Genomic DNA, 26,496 nt, shown 5'->3' on the forward strand with positions numbered 1-26,496 from the left:
AAGTCACACTTATCTAGTGGCCAGTGTGATTACTGTAGCCAAAGCTGACATCCAAATTGACTGTCTTATCATGTCAAAGTGATTTCAGCTGAGTGGAGACTGTAGATGAAAGCGAAATGATCTTTAAATAGTAGTTAAAGATGGTCGCTCGATAAGTTGTTCCACAACAGTTTTGATCAATGAAGCATGCATTCAATATATTGCCTATTTAGATATGTGAGATAAACTTAACTGGGCTTCTAAATGATTTATAAATTATATTTCCTCAGTACAAGGTAATGACTTTATGGCCTTGTTGAATTCCCAATGTTGGGACGTTTTGTAAATGCTTCAGGAAAACTGTGGCGAGCTGGAAAAGACACATTTTGAACGTACAATACATTGCCTTGTGTCTGTTGTATTTGATTCAGCTTTTAATGCATGGTTCTTTATCTATACTATATATATTTACTCCAGTTCTTCTATTAAACTGGCAAAGATACTTTGATTAAAAATATAAACAATTATTACACACTTAGTATCTGTTCCTGAACCACACATCTAGATGCTATGACCATAGGTCGAATAAGTGAAAATAGGCCTTTAAGCAGTATTTCAGGAGGAAGCTTTGAATACCTCATGTCTAAAAGCCTATGAATTGAATTTGCTGTGCTCTCATACGACAAAGCCTGTCAGGTGGGAGCTCCGGCTGTGGAAAATGTCAAAGCTATTTTCCTCTTTACTAGTCAATGCAATGCTTGTTTAATAGTAATTGGAATCTTATCCTGCTGTTTGCTCATCATTTCCTGTGCCTAGTTATTCCACACCTAAACTCCATTTAAGTTTTTAATAACATTTTAGAATAGTTCCCATTCAGGTAAACAGAATCTGATTACCTTGATGGATTGAAAATGTATGTCTGACGGTGGTTTATTTGATTTATTTATTCAAGGGGCCTCAAATGGAGGCACTTTAACGGAGGCAAACAAATGGTTGCCGTACCTTTTCCAAGAGCAGAGTGGTTTACAGAAGCTGGGAGATTTTCTATTTTGTTAGCCTCCGCACTTCTCTATTCCACTGTGGAGAGACACTAAGAATGAAAATAATGTCTGCCAGACTTCATTTGTTTGTTCGGCCACATTTTTTTTGTCGACGTATCATTGTTGCAGCCTATAATGGGTTCCACAATCCACCTGTTCAAGAAAAAAATACTATCCAGTGGGGTGGTTTGTGCAACTTCAGATATTTCTAAAAACTGAATACATGCACACTCAGTGCCAGAGGCAAATGAGCAGGAGGCTAAAACTATGCTGTGATAGTTTTGGATTTCCCTTTCTCTATAAGCCTCTCATTGTGTTAGAAGACCTGCTTTGTACAAGTGCTTGCCAGCTGCTTACCAAATGAGGTTATAGTGTTTCCCTATCAACTGTAAATTTCAATAATTTGTTGGAGGGGCCTCTCACTGTCAGTTTTTATCATATTATCAATGACGACTCAATTTTCCTCTGCCACTCCATCTCAAGCACTGACCCCCGGCCCTATTACAGTCCTGTAATGAAGTGCAATGGAGTGGTAATTGGTCCACATTATACCAGATCAGGTAACATTAGACTTATTTTCTTATCACAATGAGCCCTGCTGGTGACTCTCAATGAGAAACCAAACACAGTTCTTTTCTTATGCAGGCTATCATCCAAATAACATTTCAGCTAGAGACCCTTTCCGCATTTCAGTTTTCCATTTCAAGATTGTACTCCATGTCCTCGGACCGCGCTTTGTTTCTAGCTTCCTCCACTTTAAAAGTCTCCCAAACAGCCTCACAGGCAGTGCAGATATGAGGTAGAGCTTTCCCGGGATGGGGAAGTACAGTAAATGAGACGGTAACATGACCATTATGTCGGCAATATTAGATGTACAGTACTCTGCTCCCCCTCTGTTACAGCCTCCTGCCTCGGAGTGCTCGGTGCTTAGTAACTTCAAGTTTTTCATGTTATTCTGTCATTGTAGAATTACACGCTTCTCTATGAACTCAGCAAACTTCATGAGCTCCTGAAAGTCTAAGAACACATGTTTAAGTAAGGCTGCATTTCTGCCGTTCCTCAGAAATTACCTTTTGGGAAATTTACACCCGGGAGGAAATTTATGTGGATGTTACTGAAATCACATGCAGTTTAAAAAAAAATTGGCACAAATCAATTTTCTCACACCCGTTTCAGTAATTATGTGTCTGTCAGCTACAAAAGAGATTTCATGACTCTGAGTAACAATGAGTTAACCAGGAAAAGTTGCAGAACTATTTCCTCACAGATTCAATTAATTATGTGAAAATATTAAATTAGCAGTTTCCAATAACGTAAGCCAAACATTGTTGAGCAGTCTCATATTGAATCTTATTTTACAAAGTATCCTCATGCAACTGTTCATATGATATCTAACGAATTAGCGCTCTACAAACAACGTTACGTAATTAAGGAAAAGTTACAGACTTCACATAAAGTTACATAGGTTAGGTTTAGGTTTGGTTAAGTATAGTTACTTTGGTTAGGCTTAGGAAAAGGCACAACTTGATGACATAAAATAAAGTATATCAAAGTTCCCTTGGTTTCACAAGGGTCATGAACAACACTCTCCTTGGGCAAAGTCCTGTGTTGTTTGACTATCCACCACCGCAACCTGCCTCCTTACGCAGACTTTCTGTCTTTATAGTACTTCCTTATTTAATCTCCTTAGCACATTGGTCACAGCCTTCTCCTGATTATGTGGGTTATACACTAGATACTGGCTCAAGACCACGTGGATTATATATGAATTCTGGTGCATTACTTTTCGTAGGTAAACGTACGAACAGTGCATGGAAACAATCTGAATATTAATATCTCAGCATGGCTCAGGTATGCTTAAATTAAAAATAATAGTCAGCTTGGTCTTTAATAAACCATTAAACCTTCTGTATGTAACCTTGACTCATCCAGTGCCAGCAAAGCAGAATATCACAAAGATGTTGTATGAACTTTTGTGCTCTGAGAGGCAGGATGTCAGGTCTCTGTTGTGAACTGATGCACGCTCTCTGGCAGAGTCACTCTGTGTGCTGAAAACACACTGCAGACTAAAAAGACAGGATATTGGATAACAAGGTTAAAATATAGGAGCGAAAATATTCTCTTATTAAACTCAGGCTGCAGGGATTTGATTTGAGCCACCTAATAGATAGTGGTTTCAAGGGAGCCCAAACAAAAGGTAACGGTCCGGTCATGCTTATGGTAGCTAATGGCAGAGTTAGAAGAAATTAGGGGATTCTTTTTCTACAGGAAATTGTACTTAAAGGCGGGTCATGGATCACCCTGCTCTTCACAGGCAGCTTCAGAAGTCAGAGAGTGAACTTTTGCTGTGGCCATTAAAAGGTCTATGTCAGAGAAAGAGGTCAAAGCAGGAACAAAACTAATTGTATTATTGGAGAAAGGCAAAGCTGTGTAAATTGGTTTCGTGGCTGAAATTCATGGTAAGACAAGTGAATAAACTCTTGTCTCGTGATTCTGTAACTGTAATTAAAGAAAGTGAAGATTGAGAACAGGGCAAACCTGCACGCACATGCCAAAATAAACCAAACACCAACAAAAAGGTTTAAACTGTGAGCCACCAAGAACAGCTTCTTGGCTTTGATTCGACACGTGTCTGCAAGTTTGTTGAAGTAATTCTTCAGAAGATGTGATGGTTTGGTGTTTTGTTGATGTCAGGGGAAAAAGCTGTTTCAGGTGCTGCCACAGAAACCCCTGTGAGGGCTTTGTTGGGCCGCGAGCAGGTCCATCAATTCTCATACAATGATCGTGATCACTGGTGATTGCTTTGTGTTTATTGGCATTTACCTCGCCTTCCAGTTGGTTCAGTGGGTCTGAGCCATGCCAGGAAAATATACCTCAAGTGTAGCCTTCATTACTTTTCACATGCAGCATAAATATGTGTGAAAAGGGGTCTACAACTTCTCTATATCTTTTTTAGTTGCAGCCCAAACCACCTGCTCACATTTAGACTAAGCCTTCAGTCTGCTTATTAAGAGTTTTTGCTTTTTGCTTGGGTACAAATATCACAGTTTCTTTACTAGAGATGGTCAGATTCCATTTCGTGCTTCCCATAATGACTCTGATACTTAAACTTGTGTATTGGCTGATTTGGCTGATGCTAATTACTAATCTGATACCATTGCATTAAAAAATTAAAGCTGTATACTAATAACCCTCTGTGACTGTGCAATGATTACTATAATTGTTGTATGGCATGGCTCAGGTTAAATCCTGTTTCAGTATTTACCAGAAATCAATTCTTCTTCTTCTTCTTCTTCTTCTTCTTCTTCTTTGAAGCAGTGAAGAACAATTGATATCTGCGAAAACTGCCATTTTATCCAGGTGTGCAACTGCTTAAAGTTTAATAATAAATTACGTGATATTGGATCAGTGCATAGACTTGTGTACTTGCTGATCCCGATCCAGAATTTTAGGCAGTATTGAGGGCATTTCCAATACTAGCATCAGTATCAGAACAGTGAATACAGTACACTATATAGTAAATAGAGACACAGATATAGTACATTCTCCCTCCCAAAGCAACAAGAACAAAAAATAAATCCAAAAATTCTATACAAATACTCCATGAATGAGTTAAGTTCTTGTCTTTTCCTTTAACAATGTTTCCAACTCTCCAAAGCTGCATCCACATTCCTATAGATGGTTATGTCCATATTCTTCCAGCAGAGCGGAATCATCCTCCTGGCCTGCAGAAGTTGCAAAACAGTTGTCCTCTGTCGATGTGGCACGGGGATGTTGTCTTTAGTTCAGTCTTCCACACCAACTTTATCTTAAGCTGAGGAGAAAGAGCTGGTGTTTGAAATTGTTTTGTTTTTTTCCAGTGGAGTCCCTGCCAAGTAAAAAATGCTAACTCCCTGTTGTTAGATTTATGTTGTTGAGTCTCTCTAACTAAAATAGTGCATTTAAGTAATTCTTTTTACCCTAAGTATGATGGGATATTACTGTTTAAGTATCTTACCATGCCTGTTTAGACGTACCTGCCTTGTAGTGGCTGCTTTCTTGCAATAGTTGTCTGCATAGTAACCAGTGATGGAGACAGTCTGTTGGCTAATGAAAGTGATTGTCTGCTGCCCTCTAGTGGTTGCATTAGTAAAATGCCATGTGGTGTTGCAATCAGTTGTTACACATTAGGGGAGAAATTCTTGGGGAAACTGAAACTTCACATCTGTAGTAATAGTGACGCCATGCAGATGATTCATTCAGCTTTTGTAATGTAAGAAATACACTGTGTGTGCTTGTACTGTATATGTGTGTGTGTGTGTGTGTGTGTGTGTGTGATAATGTTCAGTCAATATTTGAGCACGCAAACAACCCTTTACTTAATGTAGATCCATAATAATAACTGTGATGTTATTACAAGTTTCATCCTAAACTTTTGCACAGCATGAAGCCAAAAAAATATGCTTGCTTATATGCATTTATAAAACATATCAAAGGAACAATTCAACCCAAAATCAAAAATACATATCTGTCTTCTTACCTATAATATATTTATCAGTCTAGATTATTTTGGTGAGAGATATCATCCATAAAGATGTCCTGCCTTCTCTTGGTTATATTTGACCTAGATGGCTCTTTCCAGAAATCATGAACTCAAGATATCCCAGAGACCTTGTTGCAAGTGGTTTAATGTTGGACTGTTTTCTTTCTACCAAACTACACCAGCCAACCGTCTACTCATGGATGAGAGGGGCGAGATATAAATATGAATGGCTTCCTCTTCAGCTGAGCTGTTATATTAGGTAGTTCATTGGTATTAGGATGTGGTAGCTGTAAATATACACTTCCCCTTGGTCTGTGGATAGTGACCGGGTCATGATGCTGTTGGGTTTTTCCAAATCTGTTTTTTTTTTTTTGTTTTTGTTTTTTTTGGAGCACAACAAGCCAAGTGCCACCTAGTATCATTATAATGAAGAGAAGGTAGACATCTCTACGGCCGATTTCCCCAACACTTTGCAACTCACACCAAAACAATCTAGATAGATTTTGGGGTGAACTGTTTGTTTAAGTTTTACAATGACCAAAAAGTGTATCAGCATGTTTAAAGTCGGTTTTATTGCCCATAAATGTATAGATATGTTAGTTTAACATTAACTTTTACATCAGAACATCTATGGTAGTTTTAAGGTAGGGAGGTAACATGACCACTGTGTCACTGTTTTAAAATAAGAATGTTTTTAAATTTGAGATAGAATCTTACAGTATCTCTGAATATGAAACTCTCCAGACTCACTGCACCTTGTTAAGGAAGTGAAAAAACGGAAGAAGCATATGACTCACACAGCAGGTGAACTGTATTTGCGTGTGTTTGTGTGTGTGTGTGTGTGCGTGCGCAGTATTTTTTGAGAACAGAGAGCAAAAGTGTATTAAAAGTGCTCCTACGTAAAATAGAAGAGGCTTTGTGTTATCTGTTTTCGGTGCCAGGGTCTGTGCCTGCCATGTCTCACAATAAACACTAACACTTCCTTCTTTTTATTTCTTAAATTTTTCTTTATAATTCTTACATTTTTGTCCTGCATAATCTACTATCTGAAAATGACTAATAAAAAACTTCCATGGGCAAGTGTAATCGCAGACATGTTGCACGACATGACACCACTGTGCTGCAGTTTCTCACTTCTTCAACTGTTTCAGGAAGTGGGGCAGTGTTACCAAAATCAGGAAACTAAGCGTTGCTATTAATACAACTGAGCAAAGGGCTATAGCTGAACGCAGATAGTCTCAGTTGAAGAGCAAAGGAGCTTGAGTAAAGGACATATTTGGACAAAGGATGCTTCTTGTGGGGTGATTTTGTGCACTTTTGAGGCTTCACAACCATGGAAGAACCCGTGTCAAGGATTAAATCAGGTAAATACGACATATTTTCTGTAAATTTATTTTTAGTTGGTTGAAAGTGGTGAAAAAAACCTAAAGACAGGGATTTTTTAACACAATATTGATAACTCTCTTAAAATGTTTTATCCTTTCTTTTGAAATATGTTTATTTAATTAGATTTTATTTAACAAAGCTTTGATTGACAATTCTCTGTGAGTTTATAAGAAAGAGGAAGCCAGCATCTTAGCCTTCCTGTACGGTTAAATATATATGTAGGTTATTTAAGAATTTCCCACACGTCTAAAGTTAAATCATGTTATTGGTCCATTAAGAAACAGATGGCAAGTCTCTCTGCCCCATCATCGGGGGGAACTGTGATGAAGGTGAAATAGTCAGGTTGGATTTCTTTCCCAGTTAGCGTGTACAGAGGTGAACTTGACCTGATTAAACACTGTAATGAGTCAAACAAAATTACTCTGACCAGTGTTGACACAGTGCAATGTTTGCACAACTCCTTGTTGGCTCTGCACTGAAATATCAAACAAATCGGACATTCATTCTCTAACCACAGTCACCTTGACTTTTCACAGCCGGACAGCTGGTATGTTGTGGAGCATTTCCACGACAAACATTACCTGCTGCAACATGGAGAGCAACACATAATATGACCAGTGTCATGTCATTAGCGTAATGTTTGAGATGATTACAGTGTTGTGAATCATTTCACGTGGTCAGGCTGAATCAGCAGTGTTTAAGGAACTAATGATCAAAAGTTTCCAATTTGACATTTCGGTAGGGCAGTTCTGAGACTGTTTGAATGCATGCACTGTATGTAATAATCACACTGTAATATGCTTGTCATTTCAGGAAAATCTGATTCACTTTCAGCACCTGAGCTGTTAATTCTGCACACGACTGAGGCACAGGAATGGGCGACATATTTGCAGCAGATCTTGAAATCCTCCAGAAAATTCCGCAAAAGGTCTATTTTGCTGTACGCAGTCGACCCAGCTGATCAGCACCACGGATACGACTTTGAATGTTTCCAAAGCTGCAAGTGCGTTGTGCTGCTCATCACAGGAGCACTCCTGGACATGCTGTATGACCATGAGCTGGAGGGAGCACTTCACAGACTCCTTTATCCTCCACATAGAGTGGTGGCGCTGCTGTGTGGTGTGCCAGAGGATGAAGTACCGGTGGACTGCTTCGAAGACTGGCCCAGCTGGAGAAAACTCTATGCTGAGGACGAGCCAGCTCTTTACATCTCTACCATTCTGGAGTCCATCGCTGACAGTATGCAAAACCTATCACATTGAATTATTTCTTCTTTCCCAAAGCTCAACGGCTTACAACTATTTAAAATTCTGATAAGCTTCTTAGAGGCTCAAAGAACAAACAAAATCTATAAAAGAGACAGATCACCTAAATTACATAAACACATATTATGGTATCTCACTTACCCATTTGCAGATTTATGTAGTAAAGGTGTGAGATATCGAACTCTGCTCCACTGCAACGAAAGTAAATCAGATTTCATGCCATATCTAGTGGTCAAGATTGGACAAGAAATGTTTATTTATCTTGCCTTTCTGGAAACAATGACCTGGTTAATAAGATTAATCCACAGAACTAGCAGTTTTCCCTTGATCTGCAGGTGTAATGGGGAAAACTGCGTTAACTTTTAGCCCTTTCTGAATAATTGAGGGCTGAATAAAAACACGTTTAAGCTACGCAGAAAATGTAGGTGACCATAGAACGCAGATATCTAATAATAACTAGATAGCAAACCCCAAGCTTTCGCCTGTTCAGTCTAACTGCTTGCCTGGTGCATACGCCAAAAAGAGTTTCTAGTTTCTTGGTTTATCTCCGCATTATGCAGACACTGAATATGCAAGTTCCTGCTCAGCTCATGAACTTTACATTGTGATAATGTCATACATTCTTTTAAATCTCTTTTCTCTGCTCAGTAAAGCTTTTACAAATATTAGACCTCCGTGGATCAAAAATTCAGAATAGAAAGAGTCATAACTGACCTTGTTTGCAGTTTGAGGTGTCATGTCAACAGTTTTACAGACGTCACTTTTATAATGGTGGTCTATGGGGAAAATGCTTTTTAGTGCTTTTTAATTTCCTTGTTTTTTTTTTGTTTGTTTGTTTTTTTTTTAATTTAAAGGCAGACAAGTTGAAGCTAAACGTGAGAGTGAAGCTGTAGCAGCAGCAGCAGAGTTTCAGGTCACAGCAGCCTCTCCAACTGAAAATCCAACCACTGATAATACAGAGGAAGTGGAGTCAGAACAGCAACAAGAAACTGTCCTGAAGGGTGAAGAGGCAGTGAGCACAGGGAATTCAACGATTGGGGAACTTAGTTCACCCACACAGCTCACCTGTCTTACCGTTCAACCAAACAGAGTTCTGTGCGGGGTAAGATTGAAGTAATAACATCATAAAAACATCAGTGATAATATAAGTATGAATCAGAGTTTATGTAGCGAGTGTGTTAACAAACAGTAATTCCCACTTTTTATTAACTTATTGTGTGTGAGAAATAATTAAATGGAGAAATATTTATCATGTCCTAGTTAAAAATAATTACTGCAAAGCTGTATTAATTCTGTTTTCCCTTTTTTAAAGGATCGTGAGAAACTTTTTATCATTTTCACGCATAAAGTAGATGATGGGTCAGTACCTCAGGTGGAGTTTTCACCTGAAAATGGAGCTGCAAAAAGGGTCCCAGGGACAGTGGAGAATGAATACACTATAAGTGTTGCTGCACCGGGTAAGTAGCCCCAGGAAATCATGTGACCACAAACTTTTTTCAGTGTTGATGGCAAGATCTTGAAAACTTATATCACTGTGTTTTCTGTATTTTTTCCCCTAGATATGCCTGCTGGAGTGGTTTCACTCACCATGTACACTGACCAGTCCTGTGTCAGCCTGAGTCCTGTTACATATTATACAAATATGCAAGAAGTCAGTCGCTGTCTTGAAAATGCTACTGATCCCGTTAACTTCATCTGCCAGGCAAGACAATATGTCTTATAGTAAACAGTGTTGTTTTTGCCAATGTTAGTAGCTCTCAAGTTTATGTAAGTTATTTTGTACTTTCAGGCCTTCAACTTGACATCCAGTGCAAAAGAATCTCTGGACAAAATGTTAACTGACTCGCTAAAATCCAGGATGCCTGCCACTAGCCTTCAGCTGTTTGGAATCAGACAGATTGAAGAAGACAATATGGCGACATGTGAGTACGAAACTCTGATTTCTTGTTCTGTTAATTGCCAAAGCTGATTTATTTGGGGTCATTCAACAAATAATTTCTCAAAGTTGGGGGCAGATGTGTTGTTGTTGCAGATGTATCCTGAGAACATATCTGGAGGTATTTGAAAGCATAATTATCCAGATCTGCAAAGCCTGTTTGTTCTATTACGATGAAACCTCAGAGAGTGCAAACAGCTTTTATGAGTCAATACACAGTCATTCAAATGGTTTTTATCTGATTTGCTTTTTGTCCTTCAGATCAGCGTAACGAGGAGCTTCCCACACTGCTTCACTTTGCTGCTAAGTACGGCCTGAAGAAGCTGACCACCATTCTCCTTCAGTGTCCCGGGGCTCTGCAGGCTTACAGCGTGATGAACAAGTCTGGAGACTACCCAAACACGCTCGCGGAGAAGAGTGGCTTCACTGACCTCAGACAGTTCATGGATGAATTTGTTGTAAGTCCAGTGGTGAACTTATTTTTAAGTAGTATTCAACAAAGTGTTGGATAATTTCTTCTGACAGTCAGGTTCTTGGATCTTTTTACTCATTGTCTGCTTCTCTGTTGTGTTCAAACAAATTTAGGAGACAGCAGACATGCTCAAGTGTCACATTGAGGACTCAATCAACACAGAGGAGGGAGGAGAAGTGTATGAGTCGATGTCAGCTGCCTCTCAAGATATCATGATGAAGTACTCAGGTTGCTCAGAGGACATATATGAGTCAATGCTTGGGATTAATCCAGAATGTGCAGAGGACCTATGTAAGACTAGCGTTTTTGTTTTTTAGACTAAATGTATGGTTAAACTGTTGCTGATACTGATGATGCGTTTTGTTGTTGTTTTCAGATGAGGTGATGACTGCAGTAGATGAGAACCCAGAGGAAGCTATGCTTAGGAAGTTCTTCCAAGGTACACATTTTAATAACAATGATCTTAAAGGTCCAGTGTGTAGACTTAAAGGGAAACAGAGGGTTCAGTGGCATCTTGTGGTGAGGACTGTAGATTCCAACCAGCCGAAACTTCACCCGGCAAGAATTCTCAGTCCCTTCCTCTCCAAAACAAACAGACTCTGTGATTAGAACTGGTAAGAAGACTGAATAAAGCAGTTCAATGTTACAAATCAGGGTTTCTCCTAAGCTGTTCAGCACGTGGCAGATTGGCCGCTAGACCAGCACCTCAGTCCTCAACTTTTTCTCTGCTATCTCTGATAACTGAGGTTTTTATCAAACTATCTGGAGCTGAATTATCCACAGAGCTCTCTTCCTCTCCAAAACAAACAGACCTGGTGATTTAAACTGATAAAAACAATGAGTGAAACAATTTCATGTTTAAAAATCAGTGTTCTGACACGGCTCATCACAGAGGGGCTGCTTACTACGGTGGCAGACGTGAAACCACAAATGGCCCTATCTAGAGCCAGTTTTTGTGTTTTTTTTCCATTGTGGGCTACTGCTAGTAACATGGCAGGGCAACATGGCAATGTCTGTGGACAAGAACCCGCTTCCTATGTAGATATAAATGCCTCATTCTTAGGTAACGAAAACACAGTGATTCTTGATTATACACTGAAGAAAATATCCTTATTATATTATTCTCCATTTTTGCCAGTATAACTTCTGAAATCCTACACACTGGGCCTTTAAATGGAAACATTTATAATATGGCACATTAAACGTAATATAGTATAGGTAATGCAGTTACATTGTGTCCCTCAGCAAAACCACATGCCAGTGTAAACGAGGGCAACAGTGAGTACCTTAAAAATGAGGAAGAGGAAAAAGACAGTCATAATGACTTAGATCAAATTGAAGAAGAGGAGGATCCATACGATATCTTCCCAGAGGATATCTATGATACTGTGGATGCAAATGGAACCTATAACCCAAGAATCCTGAACCGTCCACCAGCCCCCATCCCCAGACCTGAGCCTGAGTCTGAACCTGAAAAGCCTATGACCTACATCTCTAGAGGTAATACGCTCTTGTCTCTTTTTCTTTCACCAATTATTCTCTCTACACATCAAATTTAATAAAATTTCTCTCCAGACAAAAATAGATAACACAATATTTTTGACAGTATTTTCAGATAAAGGTACGTCGCAGAATAAAACAATGGAAATGGGATATCCTGCAGGTAAAGCACATTTTAAATAATTGAAAATAGCACTGACAATCTTTTTTTCAAGTCTGTTTTTAATCAGTTACATTTGAAGTTGATTTGACCACCGTAAAACTGTTGATAATCTCACTGGTTGTGTTCAGTCTCATTGTGGATGGAGCCAAACATGTATATTTTTTTGTTTTGTAAAATATTGAAAAGGTAAATTGAACAGGCAATTTACTACACTGAAAGTTGTTAATTAAAGAAGGTTGAGTTAATTATGAATTAGGAAAATATTTCGGTGATTTAATCATGTAAACCTCTTTTCAAATTTGCGGAGTCCACAAACCAGTGGGTAACATCATGGTTGCTGCGTTTTTTTATACAGTCTTTGGTATGGGGACAGTGAGAGTGGCCTGTAAAAAAAAAAAAAAAGATGCATAACTTCCAAATGGATTCACAGACTTGCACAAGATTTTGTGGAAAGATTTGTCATGAGCCAAAGGATAGCTTAATAGCCAATGGGGAGGGCAGAGTGGGTTATGAGCCCATAACAAAAAGGCACTTAACTTCTAAACAGATTCACATTACATAACCAATCTCGAAAGAAAGACACACACATACAGAGATACACATACACACACCATTTTGCCATGCCCTCTTTCATAACTCATGAACTGGTTGTTGTAGGGAGGCATCAGTGGACTAGTGACAAATGTTAGTGTGTGTGTGTGTGTGTGTGTGAATACATCAACATGTGGATCCATGCTTATGTGTGACTATTGCAAATTCATGCTTGTTGATTGCGTGTGGGCCCTATTAGCATAACCACCTCGTTTTTTTGTAGACAGTGAATGAAAATACAATTTGCTGTTCACATTTCTTGTGCAACTGTAAGAGAGGAGATAGGCGATATGAACACTATTTTTGAGAAATGTCAGTCAGGCGGAATTACCCTTATACAATATACTGTGCTTATTTTGGCAGGCTGGTTAGGCAGGTTTTTGTTATTTCAGTATTCCAGTTTGTTAACTTGTACCCAGAGACATTACAGACCTGATCAAAATGCTGTGCTTCACACATCAGTGCCTCTTTGACTCTGACTTTTACTTTCACTTCATATTTTCTGCTATTCATGGGCATGAAATAATGCAGAGTGTAAACATTCACATTGGTTGATAACTCCTCTGTTTTTGTTTAATGTCAACCTTTTCCACCCATTCAGCTCGGCCTGCGGTGGATGCCCCCTCTTCTGTTTATGACCCATATGCTGGGATGAAGACACCTGGACAGAGGCAGCTCATATCTCTGCAGGAGAGGGTGAAAGTGGGGGAAATTACTGTGGATGAGGCCGTCCAGGAGTTCAAGGCCTGGCAATTTGACCATGAACGGAGGTCTAGCTCCATACGCTATCAGCAGGTACATCTGCTCTGCAAACTTTATGGTCTGTCAGGTGCTGAGTAGTGCTCAATAAATAGATCTAACATGTGTTGTGTGTGCTTTTTTTCTTTTTTCTTAAGGAAAATCTGAAGAAATTACGAGACAGCATCACCAGACGTCACAAAGAGAGAGAAAAGTCCGGAAAGGACCTTGGTATAATAATTATTTTTATATAAATATTTAAATATGTATTTTATTTATTATGAATGAAATGGCTCTAATGCGGCTGTAATATTTATCTACACAATGAACTGACTTTAAGTGTGTTTTGCAGTTATTCGATGATTAATTCATGGGCAGTGCAAAGCGAAAAAAAAACCCATCCTGTTGTTATAAAAAGTGCTAATATTTGATGTGATCTCTCCCCTCTTAGATTACGAGATATCTGCTCCGCTGCAGAGGAGCTTGGGCTGGGGTGTGACATTAGAGTGTGCTGTGTATGAGCCAGCACCCAGAATGGTGGCACCACCTCCTCCAGCGACTCAGGTTATCCAGAGAGGCAGCTGGAAAACAGGCAGCACGTCCAGCACATCCAGTGAGTCCTAATGCTTTTTTACTTGTTTGTTCTGCAACACCGTGGCTCAGTGGTGAGAACCACAGACTGTATAAAAATTATGGATTAGCCACAGTGATGTCAGCCATTGGTTTGTAGACTCCTCTAAGGACTGCTTTGAAAGCCTCGAGTTTGGCATTTTGCCATCTTGGATTTTTGGAGTCAAAAGTGATCATGTTTGGAGAAGAGGGTGGAGCCCGAGAACACTATCTGTTGACAGCCTGTCATTTAAAGCGACCCCACATACTGTTGTCATGAAAAGCGAAATTAGCTATAGAGACCAAATCTGGGGGTTTTTTTGTACCAGGCTGTAAACATGGTCATTTCTGCTGTAAATATGGGCATTGCAACATAGTGGTCTCAAGCCCCGTTCTGGGCAGTCATAAATGTGAAGGGGGCATCATGCTCCAGCACAGTTTTGCCATAGGTAAAGCTGACAAATAAAAGTCACTCACTCACTCATTTGCAGGATGTGGGGACGCTGTGTGAGTGCCCTATAGAGGGTGTCAAAGCACCGTGGTCTCAAATGTGCTCGCCGCTTGTTTTGTTGTTGATAACAGTGTTTTCTACATGGAATTGGGTTGTTGTTAGCTGTGCATCCAACCCCCAACCTAAAGAAATGGATTGCACTTTGTCAGGCCTCTACCCTAAGACCTGTCCAACTTGGGTGTCCCACCTGAAGACTAAGCTCCTGCTGGTATAGCTCTTAGGGTCACTGAGGCACGCAGACCCCCTGACCACAATAAAGTGGCAATTTCTCAGGGAGGAAAATTAAGAAATTAAGAAAAAATAAAATAAAAATATCCTTCATCCAGGCACAGCCAACATCTTAACATTTATCTTATTTTTTGTTTTGTTTTGTTTTGTTTTGGCGTTTTTTGTCATTTTTTTGTTTTGTTTTTTGTTAACAATTTAACAGATTTATCTTCACTCCACTCTCCTTTGAGCTGCTGAAAGCTGCAGGACTGAAAAGTTAATAAAAGCTTTGTGAAAATCGCTGTGATTATCAAAAAAACAGCATGCAGAACTAGAGGCTGGGCAGGGCTTTATGTAGGGGTCTGGCACACACAGGGCATTTGTCCTCAGCATGTAACATGCAGCAGGCACTCATCTCTCACTGTGCTTGTGTGATTAAAGAAACGTTCGCACAGACAGGCTCACTCTCTATGCTCACACTGCTATATTTACTTTTGTTTTTTGTTGTTAACTATATATTAAGTATCTCACGACACGAGACGCTTCACTTTACTGCTGCATTCTGCCTCACTGAGACTGAGAAACCTGACGCCGATGCATCTTGGCTCATTTGCATACTAAATAGTGATTGGGTGTTTACTGGGGAGAGGGTCTTTGCAGACAGTGGATCATACACAGCCGGCACAAAGCACAGAGTGGAGTGGAGACAGATGAGAAAACTTTTCTGTTTTGTGACTTTTTTCGGCAGATTTGATTTGAGGGGGCAAGACATTTGTTTAAGGGGGCATTTTGTCTTAAAAAAAAGTGAGGAGATAGAGCAGAATTAGTGACTAAGGACTCCCTGAATCCCAGTTCTGATCATCAGTCAATCCTTTCTATACATCACTCTCAGGTTGTTGCTAAATGAACTCAGAAGGGATGCTCAGGACTTACATAGTGGCACTTGGAGGCAGCAGTGATATTTGAGGCACCAACATGTGAAACTGTTGAAACTTTTTATAAAAAAGCTTGAAGGTTTTTTTTTAACCTATTTGCCCAACTGGGCACCAGTTTGGCAGTGGGAGGTAAAAATGCTTGAAGTTAAATCCAGTGGAATAATCCAAAACTAGATTAAGAAGTGGACTGAACAGACTTAACTCTAGAATGTTTTTTTCATACCAGCAACTAAAGGGATGTTTGTCAATAAGCACATTTCTTCTGACTTCATACTAAATAAGACACTACGTTATTCCTGTGTCCTGCCTACCTTTGTCTAAAAGAAATGGTAATAGTCATGATAATGGTTGCCGTTCCATTACGTGTGAGAGATATGAACGCTTTAGATTTCCTCCCTTACATTTTTAGGTTGAGACCTTTTCTCAGAGCTTTGTTTCACAACACTTAACAAGCCCTAGCTTCCTTATTTTGTTTCTTTACAGTATGACACACAATGTGTCAGGTATTTCTTTTGGTGGCCTGTTCCTGAATGTGGCTGTTGCTCAGTTGCAAAGAAAACATGGATTTCCCAGTAGTTTCTTTAAATTCCTGCTAATCAGAAACTGCACCCTCACAACCACTTCTGAAAAAAAGACTTAACACCCTAAACTTGACATACTTACAGATAAATCCTGCTATGACTGCACCCTTTCGCTATGATGTCTTTCAATCTGTTAACACTCCCTCTATGAATGCGAATGAGATCAAATACGAGAAAATACAGGGAAAACACATCTCTGAGGAGCTTTGGGTAATTAGTCTTGAGGAGATTCACACTTGTTCTGTTTATTCTAGGCATCGTCTCAGATTAAAAGTCATTCACAGACTCAGTTATTCAAAGACAAAATTACACACCTGATTTCTGGAAAACTCTCCAGACAGCAAATCAGCTTCGGTGCTTTGCCCTGTGATAGATGTCAGTGAACTTCTTCTATTGGCCCATATAACATTTTGAAAGTCTGAGTTGTTTCAGATTTCACTTTTACACTTACAGAGAGATATAACAGCAATCCTTCAGCTGCCAACCATCCTACAGCTGAGCTAAAAAAGAAAAAGTGTGTTTTAGAGGAAACAGAATGTTCCCACAGTCAGATTACTGTTTGACAAACTCAGGTTCTTTGACAGGCCTTGGATAAGATCTGTCAGCCTCTTATCAGAGACATAATTAATCCTTAACAGTCACGGTATGTTTAAGTTATATTGTTTGTTCTTTCAGGGTTTTTCACGACTACTTTTATGTTTATGTTGTTTTCATATGAGCTGGCTTAGAATAGTATGGGCATGGAACTGTTGTTCAGTATGAATTCTTAGTTACTTGTATTTTTTATGAAGGAACTGCTACTTTAATCTCCTGTGCTTTGTATCATTTTTTTTCCACAAAAGCTTGCTTAAAGCTAAATAAAAATATCAGAAAATTGCATGTAAATATCAGAAGAGCTCCAACACCATGCTTTCAAATGCACTGATAAGTTGCCAAAGTTCGAAGAATTTGCCTCATGATTCTCAAACCCGTGGAATGAGTCCGTCTGTTCTCTGTTTATTCTCACTGTGATCGCTCATACCTCTCCCTGCAGACATGTTGTACACTGTAACATCTTTGTTGCAAGACTCAGACAGATATTTTTATCCACATTTGGTGAAGTGGTCTTACAGCATAATTCACCACAAGCACTAACCTCAGAGAAACATTTGCAATCACGTGTCTTATTTCCGCATTAACCTTGTGTTTCTTCTCGCCAGGTACTGAGAGCAACAGACTCAGCACTCACAGCACCTTTAGCTACAGCAGTGGGACAGAGCCTGACTTTGAGGTGAGCTCGAATTAACAACATGAGCATTTGCATTTTCACTGCGTGTGAAAACAACAATCCTCACCTGACACAAACGTAACTCCTTCAGCATCACAAAGTGTTACACTGGACAGTTAGCCCCTCAATGACAGGCTTTTAATGGCTGAATTAGTGTCTATACACCAATGCAAGATCCTGCCCATTAGAAGCAACTTGGGGTTCAGTGTCTAGCTCAAGGGGACTTCTGCCAACCTTGTGATTAAAGGACAGCCTGCTCTTCCTCCTGAGCCACAGCAGCCCCATTTCAAGCAGAAGTGTCAAACACTCTCTAGTTAGCTTGTCATTTTTGAAGATTTGCTGCATTTCTGGATGTATATACTGTATAGATCCATAAATGCTTGATATACTGTAGTATTATACTGTTGGTCGGACAAAACAACTACTTTAAAGATTTTGCCTTGCACTTCAGTGAAATTGTAATAACCTTAGATAGACTAAATTATTAATCGATCAATCAAAAATAAAAATTAAAGATTAGATTCAGTAATCAATGCAGGCCTATGGACCTTCATCACACCCTTTTGATATGAATACGGAGTTCCAAAAAGAGCATCAAAATTTAAATCTGCAGGAAAAAAACCCATCACCGTTCTGATTACAGCCAGTCAAGTGATTTCTGAGAAACCATTGAGCAATACGTGACAAGCTTCAAAGATTTCACAAGAAAGAAAATGTGGGTCTTGCAGTTTGAGTACTTTAACAACTTTTGAAACTTCAAGTAGATTTGTACTTGTAAGTATTTCAGGAACTGAAGAACTGACATAGCCAGTGACTACGGAATAAAACTGAACACTAGACTTTGTCTGCCTCGTGTAGACATGTCATGGATGTTACTAGTGCAGAGGACAGGGTCGAGTGTGCCACACCACAAGAGCAAGTGAAGATTCAATTTGGTTTATGAGTGTGAGTGCGAATGGATGAGTGAGAGGTAAATTGTGAAGCGCTGAAGTTAAAGGCACTATATAAACGGAGCTCATTTACATGAAAAATTACCTAATCTATTTATCAATAATCAAAAAAGGTGTGGATGAAATTTCCATTGATCCGGTAATTTATGTATTGTTTTTTTTCTTTCTAAAGGACACAATAGAAAATCTTCCTCCTCCACCACGACCTCCGCGGCCCTCCGATGCTCCCCCCATTACTTCTCCACCTAGAATTCCTCCACGGATCCCAGAAAGGTCAGTTTAAAGACCAGTGAATGTGTTTACTGATGTTACAATGCCCAACAGTACAGCACTGAGCAATATGCTTCAATACAATTGCATATAAAACAATACGATACAGCAAATATATCGTATTACAACGTGGCAATGTCTAATAGCAATTCTAATAGAAGTGTAGGAGTAAGAGTGTGGACATGTGACAGAAAAAATATAGAGAGACCAGTATAGAACCTGCGGGCTGCTGTAAGTGACAGTCGTAATAAAAAGAAAATGTTCACCCACCAGTGATTCACAGCTGTCCATTTCAGCATTTTGGAGGAAGCCAAAGTGAGACAGTGTTGAAGGCGCTAATGTTCATTCTGTGAAAACACATAAATATCTACACAGAGGTGAGAGAGCACATACTGAGAACATTTTAAAATGAAAGCTCAGATCAAAGTGATGCTAAAAGTGGTCTGATTGTTAACTATAACTGCACTGAATTCCTGTAACTTTCAGAAACTCAGCAGTCTGATTATCTTAAATGATAGAGGTCTTATCTTCAAAAACTAATGTGGGTAACATCTCAGTGTGTACCACACCATACCAGGTATAAACTCTGATACACTTCTAGTTTGTTCAGTTGTTGAACACATATTTATGGTATTATAGTGTGTTGTATATGTCATCTTTGTTATCTTGTTTATGATGCCATTTGTACATGAAGAATCTTACTTCTTTGTGAACATTAAGTCTCTAAACTCATCATAACTACTTATGTAATTCTGTGTGTGTGTGTGTGTGTGTGTGTGTGTGTGTGTGTGTGTGTGTGTGTGTGTCAGAGAGGGAGATGTTTCATCAGTCTGTTCAGTTGGCATGCAGATACAACAGTAACAGAGTAATATGGCAGTTGCATGTCTGGCTTTTCACATAAGCGTGATGTTGAAATCCCAACAATGCATTAATCATCAGCCAAGTTCAGCAAACTTCAATAGCTTAGTAGTTATTTGAATCGAGAGATTTAGAATGGACTAAGTAATGTTTCAGTGGCACAGTGGTGCAGTGCAAGAACCCTCTTGCTGTGAAGGGACAATGCTAGCCCTGGGGTGGGGGGAGCACTTCTGTGTGGAGTTTGCATGTTCTCCCCATGTCAGTGTGGGTTCCCTCCGGGTACTCTGGCTTCCTCTCACAGTCCAAAGACATGCAGGCTAGGCTAACTGGTGACTCTAAATTGCCTTTTGGTGTGAATTTCAGCATGAATGGTTGCCTGTCTTTATGCATCAGCCCTGTGATAGTCTGGTAAACTGTCCAGCACCCTGTTGCACCCCACTTCTTGCCCAGTGTCAGCTGGAATAGGTTCCAGTACCCTCACAACCCCTAACACGATAAGCAGTTACGGATAATGAATGAACAAATTAAAATGTTTCTTAAATAAATGTAGGCATCATAATAATGAATCAGCTACATTTGGAGAGAGACAGAGAGAGAGAAGTAGTCTATCACTGTTTAAAATTAAATAAAATGAAATGTTAAATGAGATCACAAGAAAAAAACAAACTATATGTTGAATTAGAGCACTGAGTTTGTCCCTGTGTGTGTGTGTGTGTGTGTGTGTGTGTGTGTGAGAGAGAGAGTGTGTATGAGAGTGAGAAAGAGAATGTGACATAGAGAGGGGAAGTGGAAGGTGAACTAGTGCACACTGTCTCTTTCAGTTATTAATAACTTACTTTGCCTGCTGCTTTGTCACTTTGACATTTGGTGTTTTGACATTTTTCTAGCAAGCATACTCAAACCTGTCACATCACTACCACTTATAGCGCACAAATTTATAACCTCTTAGGTACCTGTGGGTCAAACGCACATATTTTGGCTTGGTAAATTATCCCTAGCGTAATAAATTTAATTCCATCTAAATTCTTTTTAGGGTTCCTCATCACATTTTCTGAATTAATTATTACTTTGTGGGCCAGATGGAAAGCTTTGGCAGGCTGCAAGTTACAATCAATGACCTACACCATGCCAAGAAAGTTTTAGGTGCTGGTGTGTCTGGTGAGACTGCGTGTGTGAACTTGCGAGTTCGACTGAAAGTGATGATTACACAGTTATCCACCCTTTACTGTATACTGTATGTACAGTTGCTGTTGCATTATAGTCAGTGACCTCATGAAACTGTCTGTTTCCCGTAGGGTGCCAGAGAAGATGCATGAGCGCTACATATCCTGCCCGACGCGAGCACTTCCTCAAAGACCCACTCAGAGACACACAGACGCAGCACCTCCTGTACCTCGCCGCCTGCGGTGATTGACACATCGGCTTCTGCTGAATTTAGATTATAAAGTTATAAGCATTTTAATAGAGATGGAGGAGTTAGGAAGACAGTGTAAACAAACAGGATTTTGACAAGATGAATACTCACACAGAGACAGTTTTTTTTATTTTGTTTGTTAATCTTTTATTGATTTATGTATCATTGTGTGTGTGTGTGTGGGGGGGGGTCTGTGATATTCAGTGTTTATGCTGTCATATGTTTTATTGTAAAAATGTGTGATGTTTTTCACCTGTAATATTTCTGTAACATTTAGATTTTATTGTCATTGTCGTTAAGTATCCTAACAAGACTTCTTGTACTATAGGTTTAGAGTACTTTAGTTCTGTTTGTTATAGGTTTTAAGTGTCATGTGTTGAAATATTGAAAATGTATTATTATTTGTTACTATGTTATTAGAAATCCTTCCTTTTATTTTGTATGTTCATACTTAATTGTGGGTTGTTTTGCTATTGTATTGTACTTATTTTACCTCAGATGATGTCACCATTATACTTTTTGAAGGGCTTACAGTTTGGAGGCAGTATTTGTATATCTTTTTTAATAGCAAAGAATTCATTAATGGATGATCAAATGAATGAATGAAAGCCGTTAGAACGTCAGATTTGTTGTACATCAGATTTTATGTAGCTTATTCTTTTCATAATGAAATATAAACATAGTTTATTTGTTTGAATGAGTTCTTGTTATTCTGATTGGCTGCTTTGCAACTCTCATTGGTTTTCTGGTGCAATATGAGATTTGGTCACTGGATGGTGCTCCATATTCTTCGTTTAAAGGTGGGTTTCACTTACATATTTGCCATGTATGTGAACACTTTTCCAAGTTGATTTGATCTCATTGAGCATGCAACAATTTAATGGAATTATATATTACTTCATTGTTATGAATATGAATGAAGTCTGACTGCCCAAACTGTCCCATCTACAGCTCTGGGATGGGAGACACATGTACAAAGTGTGAGGGAGTGTTACCAGCTAGGACTTCTGGTTAAAACTTTCAAAGTAAAGTCTTAACTGATGAACACACAACATTAAAGTGAATAATATATCTATATTTCCGACGACATTTGTAGTAGCACAGCTACAGGCATGTTTTGTTATTTTATCACTTGCTCTATAGATTTAGGGTTTAAAAAAGTATTCATCTTATTTCTAATTTTATTCCTCACTGATCAGCAAAAACATTAAAACCACTGACAGATGAAGAAAATAACTTTGATCATGTCCCTGACTGCTGGGAAATCTTTAATGGAGATGCCACCTGACACACTCAACCCACCCAAGCCCTGCAGTAAATCAAGTACACACCTTCATGGCAACAACACTTTTTGATGGCAGAGGCCCCCCAGCAGAACCACCCACCATACCACACCGCAAAATCTGCTCAGGAATGACCCGAGGAACGTGACAAAGAGCTCAAGGTATGACCCAGCCTCCAGATTTCCCAGATCCTAATCTGAATGAGCATCTGTGGGACATGCAGTACCAGACTTCACAACCCACAGGACTCAAGGATCGGCCATCAGCACCCCGGTGCCACAGGTAACCCTCAGAGGTCCTGTGTCCATGCCTCCACAGGACCAAAGGTTTCCCTGCAGAACACTGCATTGTAACAAGATGATTAGTTTTATTCACATCCCTCACTAGTAGTTTTAATGTTTTGGCTGATCGGTGTATGTAACAGTTTTCCAGTCAGTAAAAATGTGCTCAAGTTTTTTGTTGTTCTTATTTAATTATTTATGAATAATCCGCTTTAATGCTTTGACTGTTACAGGTGAAAGGTGGAGGCTAGCATATACATTTTACAGATCAGATCTTAATTTGTTAGTTTCTTTGGAAACCAAAATTAGTCACCAAGTGTCTTTCCTGTGACCTGTGTCACACATGCTGTTGCCTGCATCTACCCAAATATGACAAAGGTCATCACAACTCTCAAAAAATTCATTTTCTGGTCTGACAACGGAAACTTTTGAAGCTAGAAAAAATTTCAGTGGCACAGTACTATATTTTGAATCCATTAGTGGGTACATTTTAGTTGTGAGACAGTGAATCATGATGACACACACTGGATTAAATCAGATCTAATATTAGCCAGGCTCATTTGAAATACTGTAAACTACATATGGAATCACCATTATAAAGTTTAGGTTATTTGTCAGTGCATCTCTTTTAGAGCTGCAACAATTAATTGATTAGTTGTCAACTATTATATTATTCACCAACTAATTTGATAAGTGAGTATCTTTGGGTTGTGGACAAAAGACATGAGGATGTCATCTGGGGCTTTGACACTGATTGACATGTTTCACCATTTTTCTCACATTTTATAGACCAAACAACTAATAGATTAAACAAGAAAAATAATTAGAGAGATTAAAGAGAAAGTACACCCATTTTCAAAATCCATACATGTTATTCCCATGGTCTAAGACAGTCCAAAATATTAGTAAAAATGAACAACTCTTCTGCCAAATCCAAAAGCTAGAGTACTAAAACTCAAATTTGTAATGTCATCAAGTATAAAGTCTGGAGCTGCTCCAGAGACAATGAATTGGGGTTTCAGATGACACTTAGTACATTCACACGACATTAGAGAAAATCAATTTAATGTGTTGGTCTGACTAAAACCTTTTAAATACATGTACATAAACAAGTTTGTTTAACTGAATTTGTGATAAATTACATTTCTTAAAGTCGGACTAACACACCCAGATAGATGCAGTCAGTCAGTGCAGACTGACTGCATGTACAGTATACAGTCAGTCTGACCCAAACTGGCTGAGGCACTCAGCGCATGCTCCACAGTTTCTACCCTGGTCTTTGACCTGAAAGTCAAATAGCATTAAGTGTAAGAGAAGAAGAAGCTGGTAACAACATAGCGAAATCTACATCCGGAGCCATGTATATTTGTACGGATGAAGAGTACGGAGCCATAAAGTTGTCCACCATGGTACCAGTTTGCAGCTAGCTAACCGTAGCTAACCGTCTGTGACGTAATAGGTCAACTGGAAAAAGCTCCAATACTAACAAGCTGATAGGGGGGCACCTAAGGTAGTGGAGTCGGATGTACTTCGTTCAGTGAATAGATCCCCCTACCATGCTTGTATACTGACACAATCACAGTAAATGGCCTAGTTGAGTCATAACTGCTCGACTTAACTGTGCATGTAAATGTACTGAATGAGAACACGTAGAGGAATGTTCTGAGTATATGGATATATTTTCTGTTTCACAACGGAGAACACTACAATAGAACAAAGCTCGTTTTGGATATAAAGAAGGAAAACAAACTGTTGGTTCACAAAGTCAGGCTCCTATTCACTGTCATCTATGGAGCAAGCCCAGACTTTATACCCTGTAACATCACAAGTTTGATGTTACTTCTCTGGTTTCTGGCTTTGAGAGAGAGTAGTTTATGTTCACATATACAGTATATTGATTGAACTTTCCCAGGCTATGGAAATAGCATATTGGAATTCTTCATTTTTGGTGGTGTTCCCCTTTAATTGTTGGCTAACATGGTAGTTAGGAACTTTCCATTATAATATGTCAGTGTTGTGTTCAAAGCTTGTTCAGTTGGTCAAAAGACATATATACCACTACTATTTTAGTGAGAACAGTCTAGTGTGGCTATAGCTCTAACCTTTATGTCGGTTTTATCATGCAGTGACTGAGTCCAGGCTTTTATTTTGAAGAGACGGCGGCCCAGCCCCCGGTGCTCGGTGGCTGTGTTGTGCGGCGGTGTTGACGCAGCTGAGGCCGGTGAGTGTGAAGCGCTGACAGGACGCTGGTGGAGAGAAGCCGTCGGCGCACGGAGCCCAGTGAAGTGTGTCTGCAGCAGCGAGCATAACACTGGATTACCATCACAGAGAGGTAAGCATGTTCCTGCTCAGGACTACTGCTGCATGTCGCTGCTGCCCAGGCTCTTTATTTTTTTCTGGAAATGTATTATTATTCCATGTCTACCTATTTGGGCTACATTGGCACCATAAAAGCTGACTTTGTGATATTATCGTTTGATGGAAAAGCAGCAGCACTTAATACATTTCTTATTCAGCATTCAGTCATTTAGTGTGAGTTCAACAGACTTTGTCAAACATAAGTGCTTTTATGAGTGAGTCAATTTTGATTTTGCATCTCAGCAGAGAGGCGCTCTGGCTGTGGGGCAGTTACTGCAGTACAGAGTGATCCATACAGTGGGAATGCGACCCGCCATGGGTGCCGCACTCTGGAGCTAAATGCCCAGGAGAAAAGCCAAATACTCAAGTCTGGGAATTAAACGCTCCCCTACTTTACATCATGTTAAATACCATTAACATCATTTATGAAAAACACAGATTAATTAATTCTCTCTGGCGTGGTTGTTTGTGTAAGTTGGCAGGTAGCAGTGAGGCTCATTAGCGGTTGTCATTGTGAGTCATAGGGAGCAGACTACAGGCTACTCCACATGCATACAATAAGGCTGTGACATCAGGACCATGCGCTTAATGGAATGCATCTTATGCGGCATGGAGGTGTCAGAAATAGTTTACTGAATAGTATTTCACTGTCATTTTCATCACAGTGTTGTCAAATGAGACTGCAGCCATTTCGATTGAATGAAAATGCACTGTGAAATTGAATGCAGAACTAGTTTCAGTCCATGAGGTGCATTAGATTCCCACTGCTGCATTCTTAAGTAGTAATAAACAGGTTGTTATTTTATTTTAGAGGAATATTTATGTAGAGTTTCTCATTTTCCACCTCTTATTCCAGTGGTATCTTTGTAAGTATGAACAGCTGACAGCACAGAGATAGTGTGAGTATTCTCTGCAGTTATTGACACAGTGGACTTGAACGTTAAACTTCATGTTCTAGCTGACAAACAGGTCTGCCTGAGACCTCATAATGAACAGCATGTGACATGAACAACTGCCTCGAAGCACAAGTGTAGACCTATACAGACACTTAGGCAATCAAATATGCTCACCTCCTGTACATTCTGCAGTTATAAGGATTTTGAAAGTACAGAGCAGCACTGGTTGTTGTCTTAGTTTTGAGCTAAATTGCTGGAGCGGGTAAACTTAAAAACACCAGCAATAAAAATCCTCTAAATTCCAGCATATTTAGCATATTTCTGAGTATTTCTGAGTGCAGCATGAACTCTTCGTCAGTTTATGGATGCCATTAAGTCCCAGTAGAAACAGAAAATGAATAATCGCCCTCATTGCAAAATTTGTGTCTCCGCTGCCAATGAGCCGTGTCTGTTTCCTCTGTAACTCAGCAGATGTATTTGTCTT

General features: G+C 39.3%; 2 protein-coding genes across 4 annotated transcripts in view; both read left to right on the forward strand.

Moving 5' to 3' along the window:
• The first annotated feature begins 4,505 nt into the window (after positions 1-4,505).
• Positions 4,506-21,891, forward strand: pik3ap1 (phosphoinositide-3-kinase adaptor protein 1). Its single transcript, XM_049601311.1, has 17 exons — positions 4,506-6,905; positions 7,741-8,166; positions 9,047-9,294; positions 9,505-9,649; positions 9,752-9,894; positions 9,982-10,114; positions 10,390-10,586; positions 10,714-10,891; positions 10,977-11,039; positions 11,846-12,100; positions 12,207-12,263; positions 13,456-13,649; positions 13,751-13,823; positions 14,044-14,205; positions 17,635-17,705; positions 18,825-18,925; positions 21,076-21,891. The coding sequence occupies exons 1-17, from the start codon at positions 6,875-6,877 to the stop codon at positions 21,188-21,190; spliced, it is 2,592 nt and encodes an 863-aa protein (XP_049457268.1). The 5' UTR covers positions 4,506-6,874; the 3' UTR covers positions 21,191-21,891.
• Positions 21,892-22,027: 136 nt separating this feature from the next.
• Positions 22,028-26,496, forward strand: part of LOC125904066 (sorbin and SH3 domain-containing protein 1) — a 51,662-nt gene continuing 47,193 nt past the window's right edge. For 2 of the 3 annotated variants that reach the window (XM_049601310.1, XM_049601307.1), the window contains exon 1: positions 22,028-25,090. The gene's annotated coding sequence lies outside the window, so the exon portion shown is untranslated. The remainder of the gene's footprint in view (positions 25,091-26,496) is intronic. The other variant, XM_049601308.1, reaches the window with a different exon arrangement.

The sequence above is a fragment of the Epinephelus fuscoguttatus genome, linkage group LG16 (genome assembly GCF_011397635.1).
Source record: "Epinephelus fuscoguttatus linkage group LG16, E.fuscoguttatus.final_Chr_v1".
Lineage (NCBI taxonomy): Eukaryota > Metazoa > Chordata > Actinopteri > Perciformes > Serranidae > Epinephelus > Epinephelus fuscoguttatus.